This window comes from Serinus canaria, chromosome 19 (genome assembly GCF_022539315.1).
Source record: "Serinus canaria isolate serCan28SL12 chromosome 19, serCan2020, whole genome shotgun sequence".
NCBI classification, from domain to species: domain Eukaryota; kingdom Metazoa; phylum Chordata; class Aves; order Passeriformes; family Fringillidae; genus Serinus; species Serinus canaria.
The window spans coordinates 3362458-3381025 of record NC_066332.1 but is presented as its reverse complement, the minus strand read 5'-3'; the positions used below and the strand labels follow the sequence as shown (position 1 = coordinate 3381025).

Here is an 18568-nt window from a genome sequence, read left to right as displayed (position 1 = left end):
TTGAAAATGTTCATTTTTGGATGCACTTTTAGAGCTTCTCCCTTTCTCAGCAAGGGAGAGAAGGTGTTGTCAGTGTGGACTGTAAGTTCTTATCAGATTCCTGATTGCTGCTGTGGGAGTTAACTCTTTCATGGCCCCATCTCAGTTTGTGCAGCCCCTTCTGAGCCTGGAGCAGCTGGTGCTGCCCTGGGTGCACCTTCCAGTCCAGGGAAAGGTTGGTGAGAATCCCAGGAAAGCTGCAGCTCACAAGGACTGGCAGCACCTTCCCTGCCCCAATTCCACTCTCAGACAGAGCCTTGCAGGTTTTCCTTTTGGAGAGCATCACCTTCATTCTCACTGCATGCACGTGACAGGCAGCAACATTTTGTTTTAAAACTTATTCCCTGCCCTTCCATGGGTTCTTCCCCCTGTGCTGGGCAATTCCCCCTCCAGCCTCACTGCTCTGGGACTCTGAGTGGGAACTGACTTTTCTTGCTCCACCTTCTGTTGTTTCCTTGCTTTGTGAAGCCTTCAGCTGCTTTTTCCATCTATGGCTTTGTCCTAAGTGTTCCCAAGATCTGGCAAGGTGCTCATCTGGCCTATGATAAATCTATTGCTGTGCCTGGGGCTTTGCTGTGGCAGGGACACTTGGAGATTGTAAAGAAAGGCAGGATCAGCTCTGCCATCCCTGGCTGGGCTCTCAATAAATAACCTTGCTGGTAGTTTGGGGAGGCTGTGGGCACTGACAGCTTTCAGCATCACCTTCCTCTTCAGCCCTTCCTTGGACCTGCTTCTCTTTCTAAGCTTGGCAGTGCTCATTTATCTTCTGCACCAGAAATGTTCTGCTCTGAGGCAGGGCTTTGGCATTCCCAGAGCTTCCCAGTCCCACCCCACCCCAGCCCAGCAGTCTCATGGATGGTGGTTAAGAGGCCCCAGAGAGTTTTGGGGTCCACTCTTAACAGATGCCAATGTTTTGTCAGGAAACCCTTCAGCCATTCACACAAGAACTTCTCACCAGGTGAGCTGTCCTCTCCCTCTCCCCCTGACAGGTAAACCCCCCTGAGAACCTTTCCTGTGCACAGGGGAGGTTTTGCAGAGCTCTGGCTAAACAAGAACACCTCTCACCAGTGGCAGTGCAGGCACAGCTGCAGTTTCCTTCCTCTGTGAGAGGCACAGAGGTTCTGGGGGCCCAGCCCTGCCATGGAAAGACACCAGCAGCTCCCAGTGCAGCTCCAGGGCTGTTCCAACCCTCTGGATGGGCTTTGGCCAGAGTTCCTCAGCTCCTGGCAGGTGAGAGATGAACCTTGGGCCCCCAGAGCCCTCCTTTACCCCAGCACACTCTGCCTGCTCCTTGCTCCCTGTGCCCTCTGTGGAAGGCTCTGAGCTCTCTTCAATTTTCCTCAAAAAAAACCAACTCCATCTCTGCTCTGTGTGGTTCCCAATTCCCTGTTTTCCTCAGGGGCAGAGGTGGAATCAAACCTTCCTTGTTCTTCAGATGCTCTGCACATTTTGGGGAGTTTCCCCCCCTGTTTTTCCCAAGGCTGCTCTGAAGCTGGAGCCAGCACAGGGAGCTGTATCCACGAGCTGGTTCCTCCCTCTCCATCTCCCTGTGACCCCACTTGCAACTGAGCATATTTTCCATTGCCTCTGGAGCTCGCAGAGGGAGCCTTTGAAATGTGACAGCCCCGGGGCTGGGACAAAGACCAGATGCTGTCTGTGAGTCCCAGGAGCTGCCCAGGGCTGGGGCTGAAGGGCTGCAGCTGGTGGAGTTTGCAGCTGGACTCTTGCTGGGGCTGCCTCTCACTTTTTGGGCTTTGCTGTGCTCAAGAAATTTCATTTCTTGCTCTGGGGACTAAAAAAAAAAATTAAAATGGGGGGAAAAATAATTTGAAAAGAAAACTTGCACTTTGCAACCTCACATCTGCTTCTGCAGCATAAAAACCCCAAATCTGGGGCCGGACAGGAGAAGGCAAAGGCTCAGAAAATGTGGCTGTGGCTGCCTTGGAGGTGGAACAGAACTGGTACTAAATCTGAGTGCAAAGGGGTTTTTCTTGCTTCCTCTTTTGCCGTAATGTTTTTTTTCAGCTGAGATTTGAGGCATGTGGAGTGTTACAGCACTTGTGGTCTGTGAGGATGGCTGTCAAATGTTGAACACACAGAGAGCTGGAGGCAGCTGGAGAGTGCCCGTGGGGTTTGTTGTGCTCTTTCCTGAGAATCCTTGGAAAATTCAGATTTTCTGGGCAAAGAGAACCATGTCTCCATTTCACTGGGCAGAAGAGCCATCCCCAGCTGGCAGTGTTGGTTTTGTTGCTGTTCACATCTCCAACACTAAAGTCAGGGACTCCATCATTGCAGAAAAAAATAATTCTGCTCTTTTGGAATCCTCTGGATGAAAACCTTCATCCATTAGGACAAGAAGGAATCTGCAGAGTGCCAGAGCCACTTCCTTTTGTTCATCCCAAGCTTGCAGTGCTTTACCTCTGCAGCAAATACATTGGAAGGAATCATGGAATTTGGAAAAAGAGTGGGGAAAAGTTCAGCTAACTGGGCTGTGCTGTATTTCTGTTCCACTCTCAGGGGTCAGGGAGGGAGGTTGCCAGCTGTGCTATTCCTTTTTCTGCTGTCAGATTGTTGAATAATGATTTTGCTGCTGCTAAACTGGTTATAGGATCTGTCCCTGAGGATGGCTGGAATAAAATAAATAATAGGAACCCATCCACATATAAGTAGATATGTGATGTTTTGTTCTAAAAATTGCCCTTCCTGCTGCAAAGGACTCTAATTCCACCAAGCTATATATAGAGAATTCCAGGGAAAGGGCTGCTTGGCTCCTTCTGGAGCTCAGGTTGGGTTTTATTTGGGATCTGAGCTGTGCCCATGGGTGTGCAGCCTGCTGGGCTGACAGATGCTCCCCTTGCTGGAGCTGTTGGGTGCAGGTTGAGGGAAGAGGGGAGGGCTCAGTGCATTGCCTGGAGACAGAGGTGCAAACACTGGCAGCGTAAACACTCCCTGCTGGGGATTTTCCAACCATGCCTGAGCAGTGACAAATAAAACATTCCTGCTTTGTGCTCCCTGCTGGATGTGCTCTCCCTGTATGGTAGAGGACTGCAGGCTGCAGCCAGAGCTCCTGGCTTGCTCAGGAGAAAATAGGAGAGAAATAAAGAAATAAAGTTATTCTGTCCCTTTTATCCCCAAAATTCTGATTTTTGCCTGCGTGCAGGGATTTGTTGGCGCAGCCCTTGGCACTTTTGTGCAACACAAATGTGCCTGGGGAGTTTTCTGCATGTCCCCTTTGCTTCTGGGGCCAGGCAGAAAACAAGAGACCCTACAGGATCCGTGTCAATATCCAGGATCAAAGTGAATTGTGTCACTCTGGAGAGCCCAGCAGGAAACCCTCAGGGGCTCTGCTGAGTTTGCTCAGGGTGCTTGGGAGCAGAAAGCAGCAGCCTGGGCACAGCAGGGCTCACACAACGGGCACCCTCTCGTGGCTCTGTCCTGTCACAGGGTGAGGACAGGGATGGGTCCAGCTCTGGAGCAGGCTGGGAACCCCCTCAGTTCCTGCTGATTTCAGAAAAGACCATGCAGTAAGATTGATTATTATTTTTTTTTTTTAATGCAAGAATGCTACATTTGCTATAAAACCTTCTCTGATGTTTTCTAGGCTGGTTCATTCACCTTGAAAAGCCACTTCAAGGTGCAGGTGGCCTCTCCTTGGGACAATCTTTGATTTCCCTGATGGTCTCCAGGACATTGCAGGACCTCTGGAGGACGTGATTGTGCTCTGGTAGGTAATAAATGTTGTTTTTTAGTGTGCTGGGGAAATGCTTCAAAGACAAATATAGAATCTGTGTTCCATGCAACGTGTCATTATTCTATTTTTAATTCAGCATCAGAGGGACATTAAAAAAAATATCTTTCCCAGTGATAGAAATTATCTAAAATATAAACCCTTCAGTCCAAGTCACAAAGGGTTTTGCCTTGTATGTCTAAAGATTTGGACAAACACGAGATAGGAACATGAATTAACTCAGATGAAGGTCTGAGAAGACCTTGATGTCTGCAGTTCAGCACTGATAATTTAGCTTATTTATACAAAATTTAATTTATTTACATACTGTCCCTCATTCTCAATCAGATCCCTGTCAGCTGAGTGACCTGTGGAGCTCTCACAGACAGAGGCAGGGCAGATGGGTTTGATTTTCTCTTTGCATTTTGGATTTGAAAACAAACTCCAGAGAAAGAATTGGAGCTGCTAGATAATGTGTTTATCTAATGGAAACATAAATACCACGTTTAATCCTGAAGCTCTGCCCATACTGGTGTATTTTGGCTGTCTGCTCCTTCAGGCTCTTGGGATTTTGTGTGTTCTGAACATTCCCAGCAGAAACTGGAACTGCTGTAAATAGGCCAGCCTGCTCCAGGTGACACAGCATGGAAACACTGAGCAGTTCTTGTTCTTGCTGCCAGGCTTCCTTAAAACGTTTTTCCTGGAATATCTCAGCTCCAAATTTATATTTGATTCTGTTCCTGATCTGCTCTTCACTAACTCAAGACCAGCTGTCCCCTGTCTCACCAGCGTGAGATTCAACCCTGAGAGAATCCTCATTTTCCAAAACAGCAAAACTGTGTTTTGATACAACAATCTGAGTATTTCAGTGCCTTGGCGAGGTAAAATCTGGGAATTCTGGTCCAGTTGAGATGTGTTGCTGCTTTAGTAGCAATTAGGAGCCCTTACCCCAGTTAAATATTTAATTAGGTGTTCATAAAGCAGAGGACACAGAAGTGGGGACAGCATTCAGCCCTGAGCAGTAATGAACACTAATGAGTGTGGCTGCAGTGCCCTCAGGGATTCTGATGTTGTTGTACATTTATTTCCTAAGAATAATTCATGAGATTCTGGAGTGTTGGTCAGCACTGCTGAGTACCTCTGCACACAACATCTAATTGTTAATTATCATTGAACTTCTCCAGGAACACCAGCCACAGACAGGAGATATTTACTGGTGAGTAGAAAAAGGAAGAAATCTCATCTCTGCAAAGCTTTGCCTCTCAGCTTGAATATTTAACCAAGAAAAACTTCTCATCACTGGGGAAAAAAATAATATTACTGTCCTGTGGCAATCCAGGGGTAAAGAACTGGAGTTTCTTTACCAAGACCTTGTCCACAGTGATGATTTTATGTTGTTGCTTATAAACCTTTTCCTGGGAGCTGAACTCATCACTAGATGAGTCTTTTAGTTTTAATTCTCCATTGAGGTGTTGGGAATTTTGTGTGCATGTAAAGACATTCTGGACCTGCAGCCTTAGGAAAACGAGGGTGGTTTGATGTGACCTGATCTGTGTTTGCTGTCAGTGCCCTCACAAGGGCTGCAGCCACCAGCCCATCTGCACTGCTCATCTGCCTTTGACAATCCAGTGACTCAGAGTTGCACTCTCCAGATTTTGCATTTAGAGTTTGTATAAAACCTCCTCTTTGTGCAAAAGGTGTTTTTTTCAATCCCTCAGTGGTGTTTTTTGACTTTCCCTGCAATTCTTCCTTCAATAGCCTCCCATTCCTACAGTGCCTCATCTCTGGGGCTGTCCCAGGAGATCCCAAAGCACAGACTGAGGTTTAAACAACAAGAATCCTCCTAAAAATCCCAATTCTGGCATTTCATTAGGAGCAGATGAACAGCAGAGCAGTGCAGCAAAGAGCTGCTCAGCTTGCATTTGACAGAAGGCATCAGCCCATGGTGAAAATCCACCCTGCAGATTGGCTGAGGAGCTGAACAAGTGCAAGAGTGCCTAAAGTCACCCCTGAATGGTAAATGTCCCATAAAGCATGGAGGGGTCTCCTTTGAGACTGAAAAGGAACAATTTTCCTACACCCCCTAACGAATATTGAATAATTAACTGGGCTGGTTGCATTGTCCTGTGTGGGAAAGCTTTTGGAGGGAGTAATTCCCCCAAATTCCAAGAACCAGGATGCTGCAGGCCTCTCATTAAATTAAACCCCATTTTCTGTCTGCTCCTAGGAAGGATCAGTGGGGGCCATGCTGAAGTGACCATGAAAGTGCCACTGACAGTGGAGATGACTCTGTGTGACAACTCTGCTCCTGAACTACTCCAAAAATCTGCATTTTAGGAGGTGAGCTGGTAGAACAGCCCCAGGGCTCTCAGCAAAGTGCTGAGAGGAAACCCTGCTCAGGCACCAAGTGATTTACTACCCAAACAAACCTTGCAAGGAGCTCCAGGGAGGGGAAGGAGCATTTCACTTGTTAGGAGGAGAGCCTAAATACTGGATTTATCTGATTCAAGAGTCCCGAGCTTTTATTGGGCTATTTGTACCTAATTTGTTTTATGGGAGCAGTCCCAGGTCGAATTGAATTTCCCAGTGTTTTTATTCAGCTCTAAGGAGAATTCCTTCTCCCTTGGCAGCCTCCTCTCCTGCTGGGCACCAGCAGCACCATTAACTGCAGCAGTCAGGAACTGCAGAATTGGGCAGAAATTACAATTTTCCCTTTTTTCCTGCCTCTGAATGATATTCTGAGCAGCTGCTCTGCATTCTCTCTACACTGAGGCCAGAGCTGCTCTTCCTTCTCTTTCAGCTTCTCAAGGCAAGAGATCATTTTCATATTCCTGCACTTAATGTCTCATTTTTCCAGAAGGGAATGAGCAAAAAATTACATGTTTTAACAGCACCCTGGTGAGTTAGAGAGTATTCACAGGGTAATCCATATTTTATCTGTCTTCTCCATCAAAATAGGCAAAATTTTCAGAGATTTGGCACTTGGATGAAAGCATATTCCAAGTGAGGGTTGCTGGCTTCACCACAAAATCCACTTTGACCTGGAAACACCAGAATTCCCACCTGGAATTCATCTGATTTACCAGTTACACAAAACCAGGCTCATTCTTTTCACTCTCCTAAATCCTTTGGATCCATGTGAAAAATATTTCCCTCCCTCAGGATAATTTTAGCTTTGCTCAAAGTTCCTTATTTCAGTAAAAGATGGAGCACCCTTTAAGGCTCTGATTTCAGGGTGGTGATTATTAAAAAATTGGTGTTTTCTGAAGGGGCAAACTGGGCTCTGGAATCCTCTTTCCTCAGCAGGGAGAGCAGATCTCTAAAATATATAATCCAGCTCTGTTCCAAGTAAAGCTTTCACTCAGATGAAAACATGTTCAGGGCATTTAACTTGATTAGGGGAAATTTACTATTCCAATTCCTTTTTTGTCACCATCCTCCCATTAAAATTTATGAGGGCTGATTAGTACATGATATTTTTTTCTGTGTTTTTTTTTAATCAGAGAGCATCTTTAAAAAAGGAAATGAGGGCTCAGCTCTGGCAGCTGCACTTCCTTGCAAGCACAGTTTAAAGGAATGGTTTCTATATTAATTTAATGTCCAGTTTGGGGGGAGGTAGGACTTTACATTTTGACTAATGAAAATTACTACATGCTCACAAATCAGCAAATTGGTTTTCAGGGAAACATTCTGAAGTTTCAGCTTTCAGAATCTCCAAATTCCTGCACCAGGTCCCCCTGGGGGCTGTCACCTCTCCTGGCATTAATTCCTGCCAATGCCCCATCCCTCCTGTACAGCCAAAATCGGTTCTCAAATCAGAAACAAAGCACCAAGGCAGACAAAAAAATAATGTGGCTTCATCCATCCTTTTTTTTTTCTTTTTTTTTTTTTAAGCATAAATGAAATTAGCATCATTGTGACTGGAACACTCCTTGATGTCAGATAAGCATTCACTGCAGGCTTTACCAAGTGGGTTTTAAGACCATTCAATTACAGTGCATGATTTTGTTCAATTAGGGGAAAAAAAAGGTTGAGAGGATGCCTGGGAACATTCCAGCACAATTTCCATTTTAATAATTTGCAGCACTGCAGATTGTCAGGTCACTTTCTGCAGTGTCTGGAAGGCAGAACAATAAAACCACCCCAGGTTCTCCTTGTTGGGTTTGTAAAAAGGAGACTTCAAGAGAGGGTCCAAGATGAATCTTTGAGATGCACAAATTCAACATTTATTCACTGGACTGCATGGAGAGCATTGCAGTTATAATGAATTTGATGATGCTGCCTCTTAATTTCTTAATGCATCTGTGTCATTGGACCAGAATTTAATTCACTTTTCACTTCAGTTTGATTTATTGTTCTCTTCAGCCCAGTTTCTTTAATAAACAGGAATGTTAGCAAAGGACTTCTTGAAAACAGGGAGTTGGGATTGAATGTAAGAGCCTCCAGTCTGGGGCATCTGGTCCACCTGCAGTCAGGGCTAGATAACTTTTATTACCTTGGGCATCTTCTTCTGCAGATAAAGGAAGGAATTGCTTCAGTGCTACCACCAGGTTACAGATTTGAGTTCCTATCAGTGCACAAGACCACAACATCATAACCATTAAAAATCAGGAACACAGGTACTTTGTCTTTTTTTTTTTTTTTTTCACAATCAGGTACCTCTTCCTTGGTTCTTAAGAGAGGGGAAAAAAAAACAGACTAGTGCAGATTAGAGGGTTTAAAACCCTTTACAGAAACTTAGAAACTTCACATATTTACATTTTATACCTTCATTCAAGGTATAAATTTTGCCAAAATTAAATCAAAGGATGGATTTTCCCTTCTGTCTCCAATGAGCCAACAATATTCAACCTTTGTCCTCACTGTCCAGAAATGAAGAGTTTTTACCTTTAAAAAAAGAATCTGTATAAAAGACAATACAGTAAGAAAAGAACTTTTAATAATCTAAGGCTAAAATGGTAAGAAAATCTATGTGAAATTAAGAGCATTAACTGAGCTTGAAAAAGTCTCTTTCCCCCTCCTTTCTCCAAAGTCAGCTCTGTTGTCTCCTTTCCAGCACCCCTCAAAACCAGCAGGTATGGAAATATCTTAGAGCAGAAGACATTGGGGGGGATTTTTTAGGACATTTTTGATAATGTGTTAAAAATATTGGGAACCAATCAAAACACTTCATTGTGCCAACACATACAAAAAGGCAGAGGAGAAAGCAGAGGAGAAAGGCAGCACCAGTGGCTCAGTCCTTGGATCCCTGCTCACTGGAAGAGGCTGCTGTGGTGCAGAACATCAAGGGCAGACCCAAAGGTCAGCACTTCCTTGTGGAACTTGCTGAGCTGCATCTTGATTTTCCTCAGGGCAGGAGTTAGTGCCTTCGTCTTGTACCTCATGGCTTTCAAAAGTTTATCAGCCAGGTAGTGCAGCCAGAGGACGTTGCTGTGGGGGTGGTAGTCAGTCCAGCTATTGGAGTTCTCCTCTTTCATCTTCCTGTAGATGTCAAACTGGGGGTCCCCAGTGCCTTGGAAGAGCTCCAGGTCCGTGGAGAGGTCACAGAAGACGGTGAGCCCGTCCTTCTCCAGGCGGGACAGGGTGTAGTCGATGATGTTGACGTGGATGCCAGCAGTGGGGATGGAGTGGCTCTCTCCATTCAGCACATACTGCAGCTCTCTCAGCTTTGTGCTTCTCACCAGCACGTTCCCCCAGTGCAGGTCCCTGTGCTCAAAGTGCAGCTCCTGCTCTGCCACTGCCAGGGATGCAGTGACCTGGTGCAGGATGCTCCTGGCTGACGCCACCGAGGAGAAGCTGCTCCTCATGCGCTCCAGGTCCTGGCCTCCAAACTCAAACTCCAGCACCATGAAGAGCTGCTGGGCCCCAAAAAAGTCTGGCCGGTCGTTTTCCGAGCCTGTTTCTTTGTGGAATTTGTCCCAGGCTTCCAGGAGATACCTGGGATAGGCCCCCTGGACACAGTGCACAGAGTAGAGGCTGATGAACCCCACAGTTCTGTTCACAGAGCCCTCAGACAGAAGACTGAGCTCTTTTGAAATGATTACCTCAGGCAGAATCTCCCCAAAGCTCTTCTGAGCTTCACCATTTATTTTTTCAGTCCCCTCAATGGGAATTATTTTTAAGGCCACAGGTCCTCTCTCGCTGTCAATCTGGAACACCTCTCCAAAAACCCCTTCTCCAATTTTCTTGCAATCTTTCATCTTATTCAAAGGAATGCAGTCCTCAAAAGCAATAGGGCCCTCCTGGTTGCATTCTCCAAACACTTTCTCAGCATCTGTAAGGAGGAGCTCCAGGACAGAGGAGGAATCCCTGGGAGCCAGCAGGACCATGGAGGAAGCAAACGAGGAGCCGCCCTGAGCTTTCCCAGCAGACAGGCTGGCTTGGTACCCTGAAAGCTGGGATTTCCCTGAAGGGGTGCACAGGATGCTGCTGCAGAAACTCTCATCTGTGGTCACTTTCTTCTTTTTATGGAAGGACAGGGACGCTCGAACTCTAGCCCAGGAAGAGGAGTTATTGAGGAGTGAAGAGTCATTGTCTCTGACACCTACAGACATCTCCAGAGCTCCCCTCCGAGTTCGTTTTTGCCTTGTCTGGAGTCTGAAAAGGGAATTATTAGGCTGCTGCTGCCTCTTGTTCTTGTGCCTTCTTGGCCGGAGCCGGGTGTGCCTGCCCCAGCGGCTGGCACTGAAGCCGCTGATACAAGCTTTCCTGCAGGTGCTGCCCTCCCCAGGGACACCCTTGGTCCTTTTGTGTTTGTTCTCCAAGATCCCTTGGCGGCCCACAGGAGATCTTGGCTGCAGGCAGGCAGGTTGAACATCAGCCCGATTGTTGAGTTTCATGCTTTTCAACCTCATTGGCACTTCCAGACGGTCCAGGACCACCACTGGCACAAGCTGGTACTCCTCGGCCAGGTCTCCCTGACAGCTCGAGCTTTTCTTTGCCGAAGCTCTAGTGAGATGAGAGGGGACCTCACAGGGCTCCTCACGAGTGCCACTGTCACAGGGCACAGGGGGCTGTGGCTCACCCTCCAGGGGCGGGGGAGTGCTTGGGGCTTTCAGTGGGGACGGGACAGTCTGTGCCGGGCAGGGTCCCCGCACCGCCGACCTCAGAACACGGCGGGACCCTCGCAGCCCGGGCTGGGGCTCACAGCTCCGAGCCAAGCCTTGCGCTCGGAACCACTCAGGCACCTCCTCGCCAGCGCCCAGCAGCGACAGCCGCTGCCCGGAGCATCCCTCGGGCGAGCTGCGGGGCGGCCGGTGCTGCGAGAGGGACTCGCCCAGCACCGAGCCGCCCTCGATAGTGGTGCTGAGCAGGAGCGAGCTGAGCCGCACGGGGGAGCGGCGGCGGCGGCGGCGGCGGCGCGGGGGGCTGTCCCCGGGGGCCGAGGCGCTGTCGGCGGCGGAGCTGAGCAGCAGCGGGGCGCTGCGGAGCGGCGGGGCCCATTGCGGGGTGCTGCACAGCAGCGGCGGCCGCGCCGCGCACAGCGGGCCCTGCCGGCGGCGCCGCGAACCGCGCGGCGGGGACGGGGACGGGGAGGGCGAGGACAGCGACGGCGGCGACCGCCGGGGTTCCTCTCTGCGCCCGCGGGGCTCTTTGCCCTGGCTCCACTTCTTCTTCTTCCCCGGCGGCTCCCGGTTCTCCTTTCCCCGGCCCCGGGTCTCCCGCCCCCGGGTCTCCGGCTTCCGGTTCTCCTTCCCGGCCGGTTCCCGGTTCTCCTTCCCGGCCGGGCCCCGGCTCTCCTTCCTGCGGGTCCGCAGCCGCCGGGCCCAGGCGGGGCGCTTACCGAGGGCCTGCGGGGCCCACCCGCCGGGCGGCGAGAACTCGGGGTCGTCCGAGGGGGTGGAGCCGGCGCTGGAAGCGGAGAGGGCGCTGGAGGCGGCGCTGGCGGAGGTCGAGCTGAAGAGGCGCTTGCGGTCCTGCGGCGGCGAGATCCAGCGGTCGGGCGGCGGCAGCGGGCGCAGGTAGCCGGCGCGCCGCGAGTAGGTGCGGAGCAGCCGCGGCTGCAGCGGCATGGCGGGGCCGGGCGGGCCGGGCCCTCTGAGCGAGCCCGCCCGCCGCCCGTTCGAACGGGTATCGCGAGAGCGCGCGAGAGCGCCTGCCCCGCCCACACCGCGGGGCGGGGCCAACGGACGGGACACGCCTGATGGACACGCCCCTGGACACGCCCCCCGACCCGGTGTCGCTCCCGGTGTCCCGGTGTCGCTCTCGGTGTCCCGGTGTCGCTCCTGATGTCCCGCCGTGTCCCGCCGTGTCCCGGCGCTCCGCAGCGTTTCCCTGGCGTTTCAGGACCCTCGGGATGAGCGGTGCCGGGGCTGCTCCATCCCCACTCTGAGAGGCGTCTCTTTAATTAATGTATAATATCCTGTACCTCTGCACAGAATACACCCATGTATGTGTATACATAACACCCATGTATGTGTGTTACACCCGTGTGCGCTCCAGCGGGAGGCTCGGGGGACACCGGCACGCCTTGCCCGGGGAGGATGCGGGTGCCCAAACCCAGAGCCAGGTTTGATAAAGCCTTGAGCAGCCTGGGGTAAGGGGAGGTGTCCCTGCACATGGCAGAGAGCTTGGGAATAAACCTTCTCTAAGGTCCTTTCCAATGCCGGCATTCTATGATTCTAGGTGTAAAAATGGGATTTATTTCAGGTATTCCCAGCGCAGGGAGGCTCCAGGGCGCGCTGAGCTGCCGTGCCCGGGGTCAGGGTGTGCCCTGCCCTGCCCTGCCCTGCAGGACCGCGGTGATGCTATTTCCTTTGATCCGTGTTTTATCCACGCCCACCTCTCCCAGGGCTCAGCAGGGATGCTGCAGCTCGATGTCGCACCTGCACTCAGCTCAGAATGCTCTATAAGACTCTTTTATTAAAGCAACATGTTACCTTTATAGTTTTACGGGGTATTTACATTTTTTTAACAAACACATACACTGCCCACTGGGCATGAAAAAGAAACAATACTCTCAACAGGTGAAAAGGAGACACATCATCACTCTGTGAGCCAACTAAAGTTCATATTTTCTATCTTCACGTTGTCATGGTGACAGCCTTGGTACCTTCCTCGAGAGAGATGCTTTCCTTATCTCCAGGAAGCCTTGGCTGGCTCACAAGAACAGCACAAAAATGCCTTTCCTGCAGCTCTCCTGCTGCCTCCAGCAGCTCCTGACCCTTCAAGCCCCGCGGGTTTCGGTGTCGCTGTCGCAGCTGTCGCTCGGGTTGGGGACAGGGGACGCAGCTTGGTGGCAGCACAGCACTGGGTTCCTGCAGCTGGAAAGCTGCTGATGGTTTTGTTCCTTTCGTGTCTGTTTTCCATTGTTCTTAAAAAGCTTAAAGAGATGTTCTGCTGATTCCTGGGGGGAAAAAAAAAACAAAATCAGGGGGAAATTATCTCCAGCAGAGAGCTCCACCTGAAAGAGGAGAACCTGAGGGTCACACAGGCAGCCTGGACCTTCCCTTGGGGCAGCAACAAGTGGGACAGCCAGAGGGGTTTGCTGAGCACAGAGAAGCAATCAAATCCCAGAGTTAAATTCTGCACCTTTTGTTCTGCCTCTGAGTTTAGTGAAGTCAGGTTTGACTGTGGGGAGAAGCAGAGGGAGGATATTTGCCACTGCAGAGCAGAGAATATTCAGGGTTCTGTGTGGAACTCTTGTACTGGTGCAGTTAAAGCAGCTGCCTCCTGTTCTTTCAGGGATTTTTCTCCTGACTGTTTCCCTTTCCCTACTGAACACAGGGAAATCTTTAATTCTTTAATCTGAGAGACTGACCCTGGTGATTATCAGCTGCAGGTTATCAGTTAATTGCAATTTGGAGGGTCTGGGGAGAGAAGATGCCTGGCCAGGCCGTGTGTTCTCCCAGGGAAATGATCTCAGGCCCCCCTTTGTGAATTCCAAAGAAAGTCAAGGATGATCACTTAGTAATGTTCCTTTCTCTGTCTCCTATTTTTGTGGTTGTTTTATTTATTTCTGTTGTGTTTGGTTGACCATAAACCCCACAGATCCAATGTGTGTTTGCAGACAGCAGCAGAATAAACAAAGATTTCTCATTCAGACCTTCAGAAGACAAAAGTGTTCCTGTCTCCTTTGCCCTAACCAATATTGCCTGGTGGAAAAAGAACAAACAATCCTTCTCTCCTTTATTTTTCTAGTTTCTTCTCTGAATTGATCTTCCTTCATTACTTGGATGCCTTTTGTTGTCCCTCATGGCTCTCAAGGAGGTCAGCTCTTGCAGTGGGTAATGCTATTTTCCTTTTTAGATGGTTTTTTCTCCTAAATGCATTACAGGGCTCTGTGATTGTAATTTCCGGCGAGTGCCATCGACCATTTAATTCTTTGCAATCACTGCAGCAGATGCCAAACACATTTGCAGTAATTGGATGGCACTTAGGGGATTAGCCAAGACTGCCAAGACTCACCTCATCCAAACCACAGCTGGCTTTTTGTGAGGTTTCCATGGGAGCCTGGCCCTGGCTGCTGCTGCTAAATTTATTTGCAATCTACATTTTGAATAAAGTGCCCTGTGCAGGAGCCTGCCTGACTTTGTGGCGTGGTTGTGGCATCTCCCTGAGGGATAGAAGATTGGCAAATTTTCAGAAAACTGTCAAATTTTCCTTCAGGGTGAGGAGCCACCTGTCCCCAAGCAGGTGAAGGAGCTGGCAGCACTTTGGGGCCAGGTGTTGTGGGAGAGCAGCTGCTGCAGGTCTGCCAGAGCAGCCTTGGAGCTGCCAGCAGGGTTCATGACCTCTCTTTCTGCCTCATGCAAAGGTGGCAGAGGGTTTGCAGAGCCACAGCTTCCTGCTTTCATCTCTGGGGGCCCCCTCACCTATCCAGCTTTGCATTTCTTCATTTGTGTGCCTCCCACAGGAGGACAGGATGTGTTTGGTGATGCTGCTTCAGTCAGGGGTGACACCAGCTGCTGATGGCTTTGTCCCACAGCAGGAGCATCCCAAACCTTGGGTTTCCCTCGGTGTGCTCAGGAGCTGCCAGGTTTGTGGGCAGAGCTGGGGAATGCAGTGACCTGGGTGTTTGCAGGGGAAAGGGAGCTCAGCTCAGCAGGAGAAAGCCATCAGTACTTCTTCATTCTAAAGCACAAGGCACTGGCATTGATGCTTCAGCTGCTAGATTTTAGATTTTATATGTTTCACATTCTGTGCTGCTGAAGTGTGTATTTCTGAGCTTCATGTGAGGGGATGGTGAGCTCTCTTCACAGAGCAGGGAGGCAAAACAATTCCTGCTCCAGCTGGGGACCAAGGACAAATGACCCAAATCTCAGCCCAGGAGCAGAAACAACGTGGATTGAAGAGAGAAAAGAAGGATTGGACTGCCTGGGCTGGAGCTGGAATGGGACAATGAACTGCAAGGTGGGAATGGAGCAGAGCTGATCCCAGGGAGAGACCCCGTGACCAATCGTGCATTTGGAACCATTGGTTCATTTTGGGACCATTTTGGGACCATTTTGGTTCCTTTTGGGGGCAGCCCTGGCTGGGCTCTTGTGCTGCCCAAGGTGCATCCATGGAGGAGATCCTTTGAATAAATCTCTATTTTATTCCTTAACTCTGTCCAGTCTCTGTTCTAGCTCAGCCTTCCCAGGGCATCAGAGAGGAGCCATGCAGAGCTTTGCTGGGCTCCAGGGCCTGCTGGGGCAGCTTTGTTTGGAGGTAATTGAATTGCAGCTCTGAAGAGACATTTCCTGTCCTCATCAGAGAGGGCTGAAGGAGCTGAGAGAGGCTGCAGTGCCACAAACAGATTGCTTTGGCTCCCCCAGACCCAGCTTGGCTGAGCTGGACCCAGCTGGGACACATCAGCCTCCTGCTGAGCTGGGACCACCTGGTTACACATCAGGGTCAGGCTCAGAGCACACCTGAGGTGAGCTCAGGGGCCAGGCTGACACTTTTTCCTCTGGGGCTCAGCTCTGAGCAGCTGCTGTGTTTTCCTGGGGCTGCAAGGAGTTCCCAGCTGGGTGACCAGGCTGGGGACACATCCCAGCCTCCCTGGCTGTGGCTGGGAGGAAGGTGAAGGAAAGGGATGAAGGGTTCTCCTGAGGATTTCCCTGAAGGAAAGGGATGAAGGTTTCTCCTCAGGACTTGCAGCAAGATAAGAGCCTGCAGAGGTATCAAGCCAGCACCAATTTCATGTATTTGTGTTACCAAAGAAGTAAATTCTGTTCTGCTGGGTGTATTCAAGAGAGGGTTTCACCTTTAAATCAGTGGTTAATGTGAATACACTTTTTATTAAACCCCTTCAGCTTTCAGGGTTTGATTCAACACTCTTTCATTTCCCAGTGATGCTTTTATTGTCTGACCTTAGGAGGTGAATTCACTGCAACACAGCACAGCTACCCTTGCACTCAGTCTCTCAGCAGTGTTTTGTGTGCACTTTTATTAATTTCTCTTACCTGATCCAGTGCCAGCTCCCTCACAGAGCAGGGCTTGGTTTCATTAGATGTGCACTATTTTTCCTTCTCCTCTGATCCTCTTCCTCAAGCACTTTTCCTTCTTGGGTTGGGGGCGAGCAGTGGGTAAATGTTCCAGCTAAAAATAACAATATTCCTGCACTCTGCATGGGAGGTTCAGGACTTGGGGAGGAACATGGAGCACATTCAAAGGCTGGAAATGGCTCTCCTGGAAATGGAGAATCTGTTCTGCAATGTCAGCACTCTCCCCTTTCCCTTCTCCTCCTTCAGACAGCTCTGTGGGCTGGGACAGAAATTCCCCACAATTCCATTTCCCTTAGGGCTGGCTGTGCTGCTTGGGGGGATAAAGAGGGGCTGATGGACCCAGCCAAGGATTACAAGAGAAGCTGAACAGGGCATTTTTCTTCAAGGGCTCCACACATTTCATTTCTTTGTTTTTGCCTCCAAGCCCATCACCTTCAGAGAGCAGCTCCTGCCTGGTGTTGCTGATTTCTGGGGCCATGAGCTGAGGTTTGAAGCAATTTCCTCTCCCAGCTTTGCCTCTCCACCTTGTTTTTTTGCAGATGTTGGCTTGTAAGCGTGACAAGAGCTAAATGATTGATGTAGAGAGCTGACCTCTGCCTTTTCTCTGATCATTTCCTTGCCAAATCCCCTCTTTCCTTCCTCCCTGTCTCTGCTATTTCAGGCTCTGCTCTGGCGCCTGTTCCTGACAGAAATGGATCTGCACCACTCAAGCATTTGCTGCAGGAGCTTTTCAGGGCTGGAGAAACATCTCAGCATTTCTGAGTCAGCTTTGGGAGCTGGGTGGGGCTCAGTGGGCGCCTGGAGGGAGCATTTGGCACTGGGAGTGACCAGGATGAGTGCCCAAAAGCAGAATAAGTGCCCAAAAACAGCCCTGGTGAATCACAACTGTCCTGGCCAGGGCTGTCTGCCACTGCCTGCAAAGCACAAGCTCTGTTTGGGTGTCATTTCAAGATATTATTGGGCTGATCTTGAAATCTTTCCAGCTTCAGATTCAGATGTGACCTTGCAGTGTTTCAAATGTCCCTGGATCAGGGCAGAGGTTGAAAGTTTAATTTTCACAGTCCCTTCAGGGGGCATTAGAGGCTGAGATCAGCTCTGGGGCAGCTGAACTGTGGCAGGTGGAGGAGAAGTAGATGAGGAGCAGCCTGGGCAGGCAGGGATGTGCATCCTGTGAGAATGTGTGAATTATGAGGAGGGAATCACTGTCAGCAGTGTAAGGAATTAAATACAGATGTGACGTGGCAGGAATTGAAAGGGGCAAAAAAGAGAAAGGAGAAGTTTCAGTTGTGGAGGAGGAATCCTCCCTGGGAGAATTCCCAGGCTGAGCAAACAGCCCTCATGGCAATGGAGCAGGACTGGGTTTTTGGGGTTTTTTCCCATGGGAAATTCAAGATGTGGAAGTACAAAGGGAAATACCTTGCAGTGAAGATTCAGCCTCAGTCCCTTGAGAAGAACAAAGAGATGCTGCATTATTTGAATCTTTAACTGGTGACAATTAGACCTCTTTGAGTTATTTAGTCCTGTGCTATGAACAGAACTGCTTTTCTTTGAACATCCACAAATACTTTGACAAAGCCAGCAGTAGACTTGATCTCCAGGCAAAGGAAAAAAAACCCAAAATCAATGGTTGTGAAAACCAGGTGATAAAAACAACACCCAAGAGCGGGCCACAAACTCCCAGCTAAATTGTTTTTGCAGCTCAGTACAAGTTAAACTTCTGCAGCAGCAGCATTGTCAGCAAAAATGGAGCTTGTGCTGGGCAGGGCTCTGAGGCACATTTGATAGAAATGGAAAATTTTTATTCCCAAACAGCTATTCCACCTGTGCCTCTGCTGATGCCTCCAAAACCACAAGAAAATATCAGTTTTGCATTCTAATTTTATTTTCATTTCAGTGATCAAATGTGGTTTACACCTTCAGGCCTCACCTAGAGCAGAACATTTCTCACTCCAGGGATTTTTTTTTTAACCTGTCTCAGATTAATTGACCTGGAAAATAACTACAAAGGCTCAGGGCAGCCACCAGGTTTCAAGGAGGCCACAGGCAGGTTTTGTTCTAGTTTTGCATGGAACAAAGAGACAGCAGAGAAAGGTTTCTTTGCAGAGGAAAAGGGGAGGAATGTTTCATTCCCTTTGCAGGGAGAAGGTTTCTGGAGAAAGGTTTCTTTCCCTTTGCAGAGGAACTCTAGGGATGGCTCTGGGATGAGGGATAAAATGAGTTCTTCATTCCTTATGATGCTGGTTGTGATTCTCTTGTGATTTGGAGCAACTTCATTAAAAACCAGATCCATCTGCTTAAATTTGATAAGGAATTTAAGGAGGATGAAGGATAACATTTTCATAAAGCCTGAGATCTTCTTAAGAACGATTTTCCC

General features: G+C 49.3%; 1 protein-coding gene across 1 annotated transcript; it reads right to left on the bottom strand.

The window, feature by feature from the left end:
- Positions 1-8373: 8373 nt before the first annotated feature.
- HASPIN (histone H3 associated protein kinase) lies at positions 8374-12029 on the bottom strand. Its single transcript, XM_018919456.3, has one exon. The coding sequence runs from the start codon at positions 11776-11778 to the stop codon at positions 9019-9021; it is 2760 nt and encodes a 919-aa protein (XP_018775001.3). The 5' UTR covers positions 11779-12029; the 3' UTR covers positions 8374-9018.
- Between the last annotated feature and the right edge of the window lie 6539 nt (positions 12030-18568).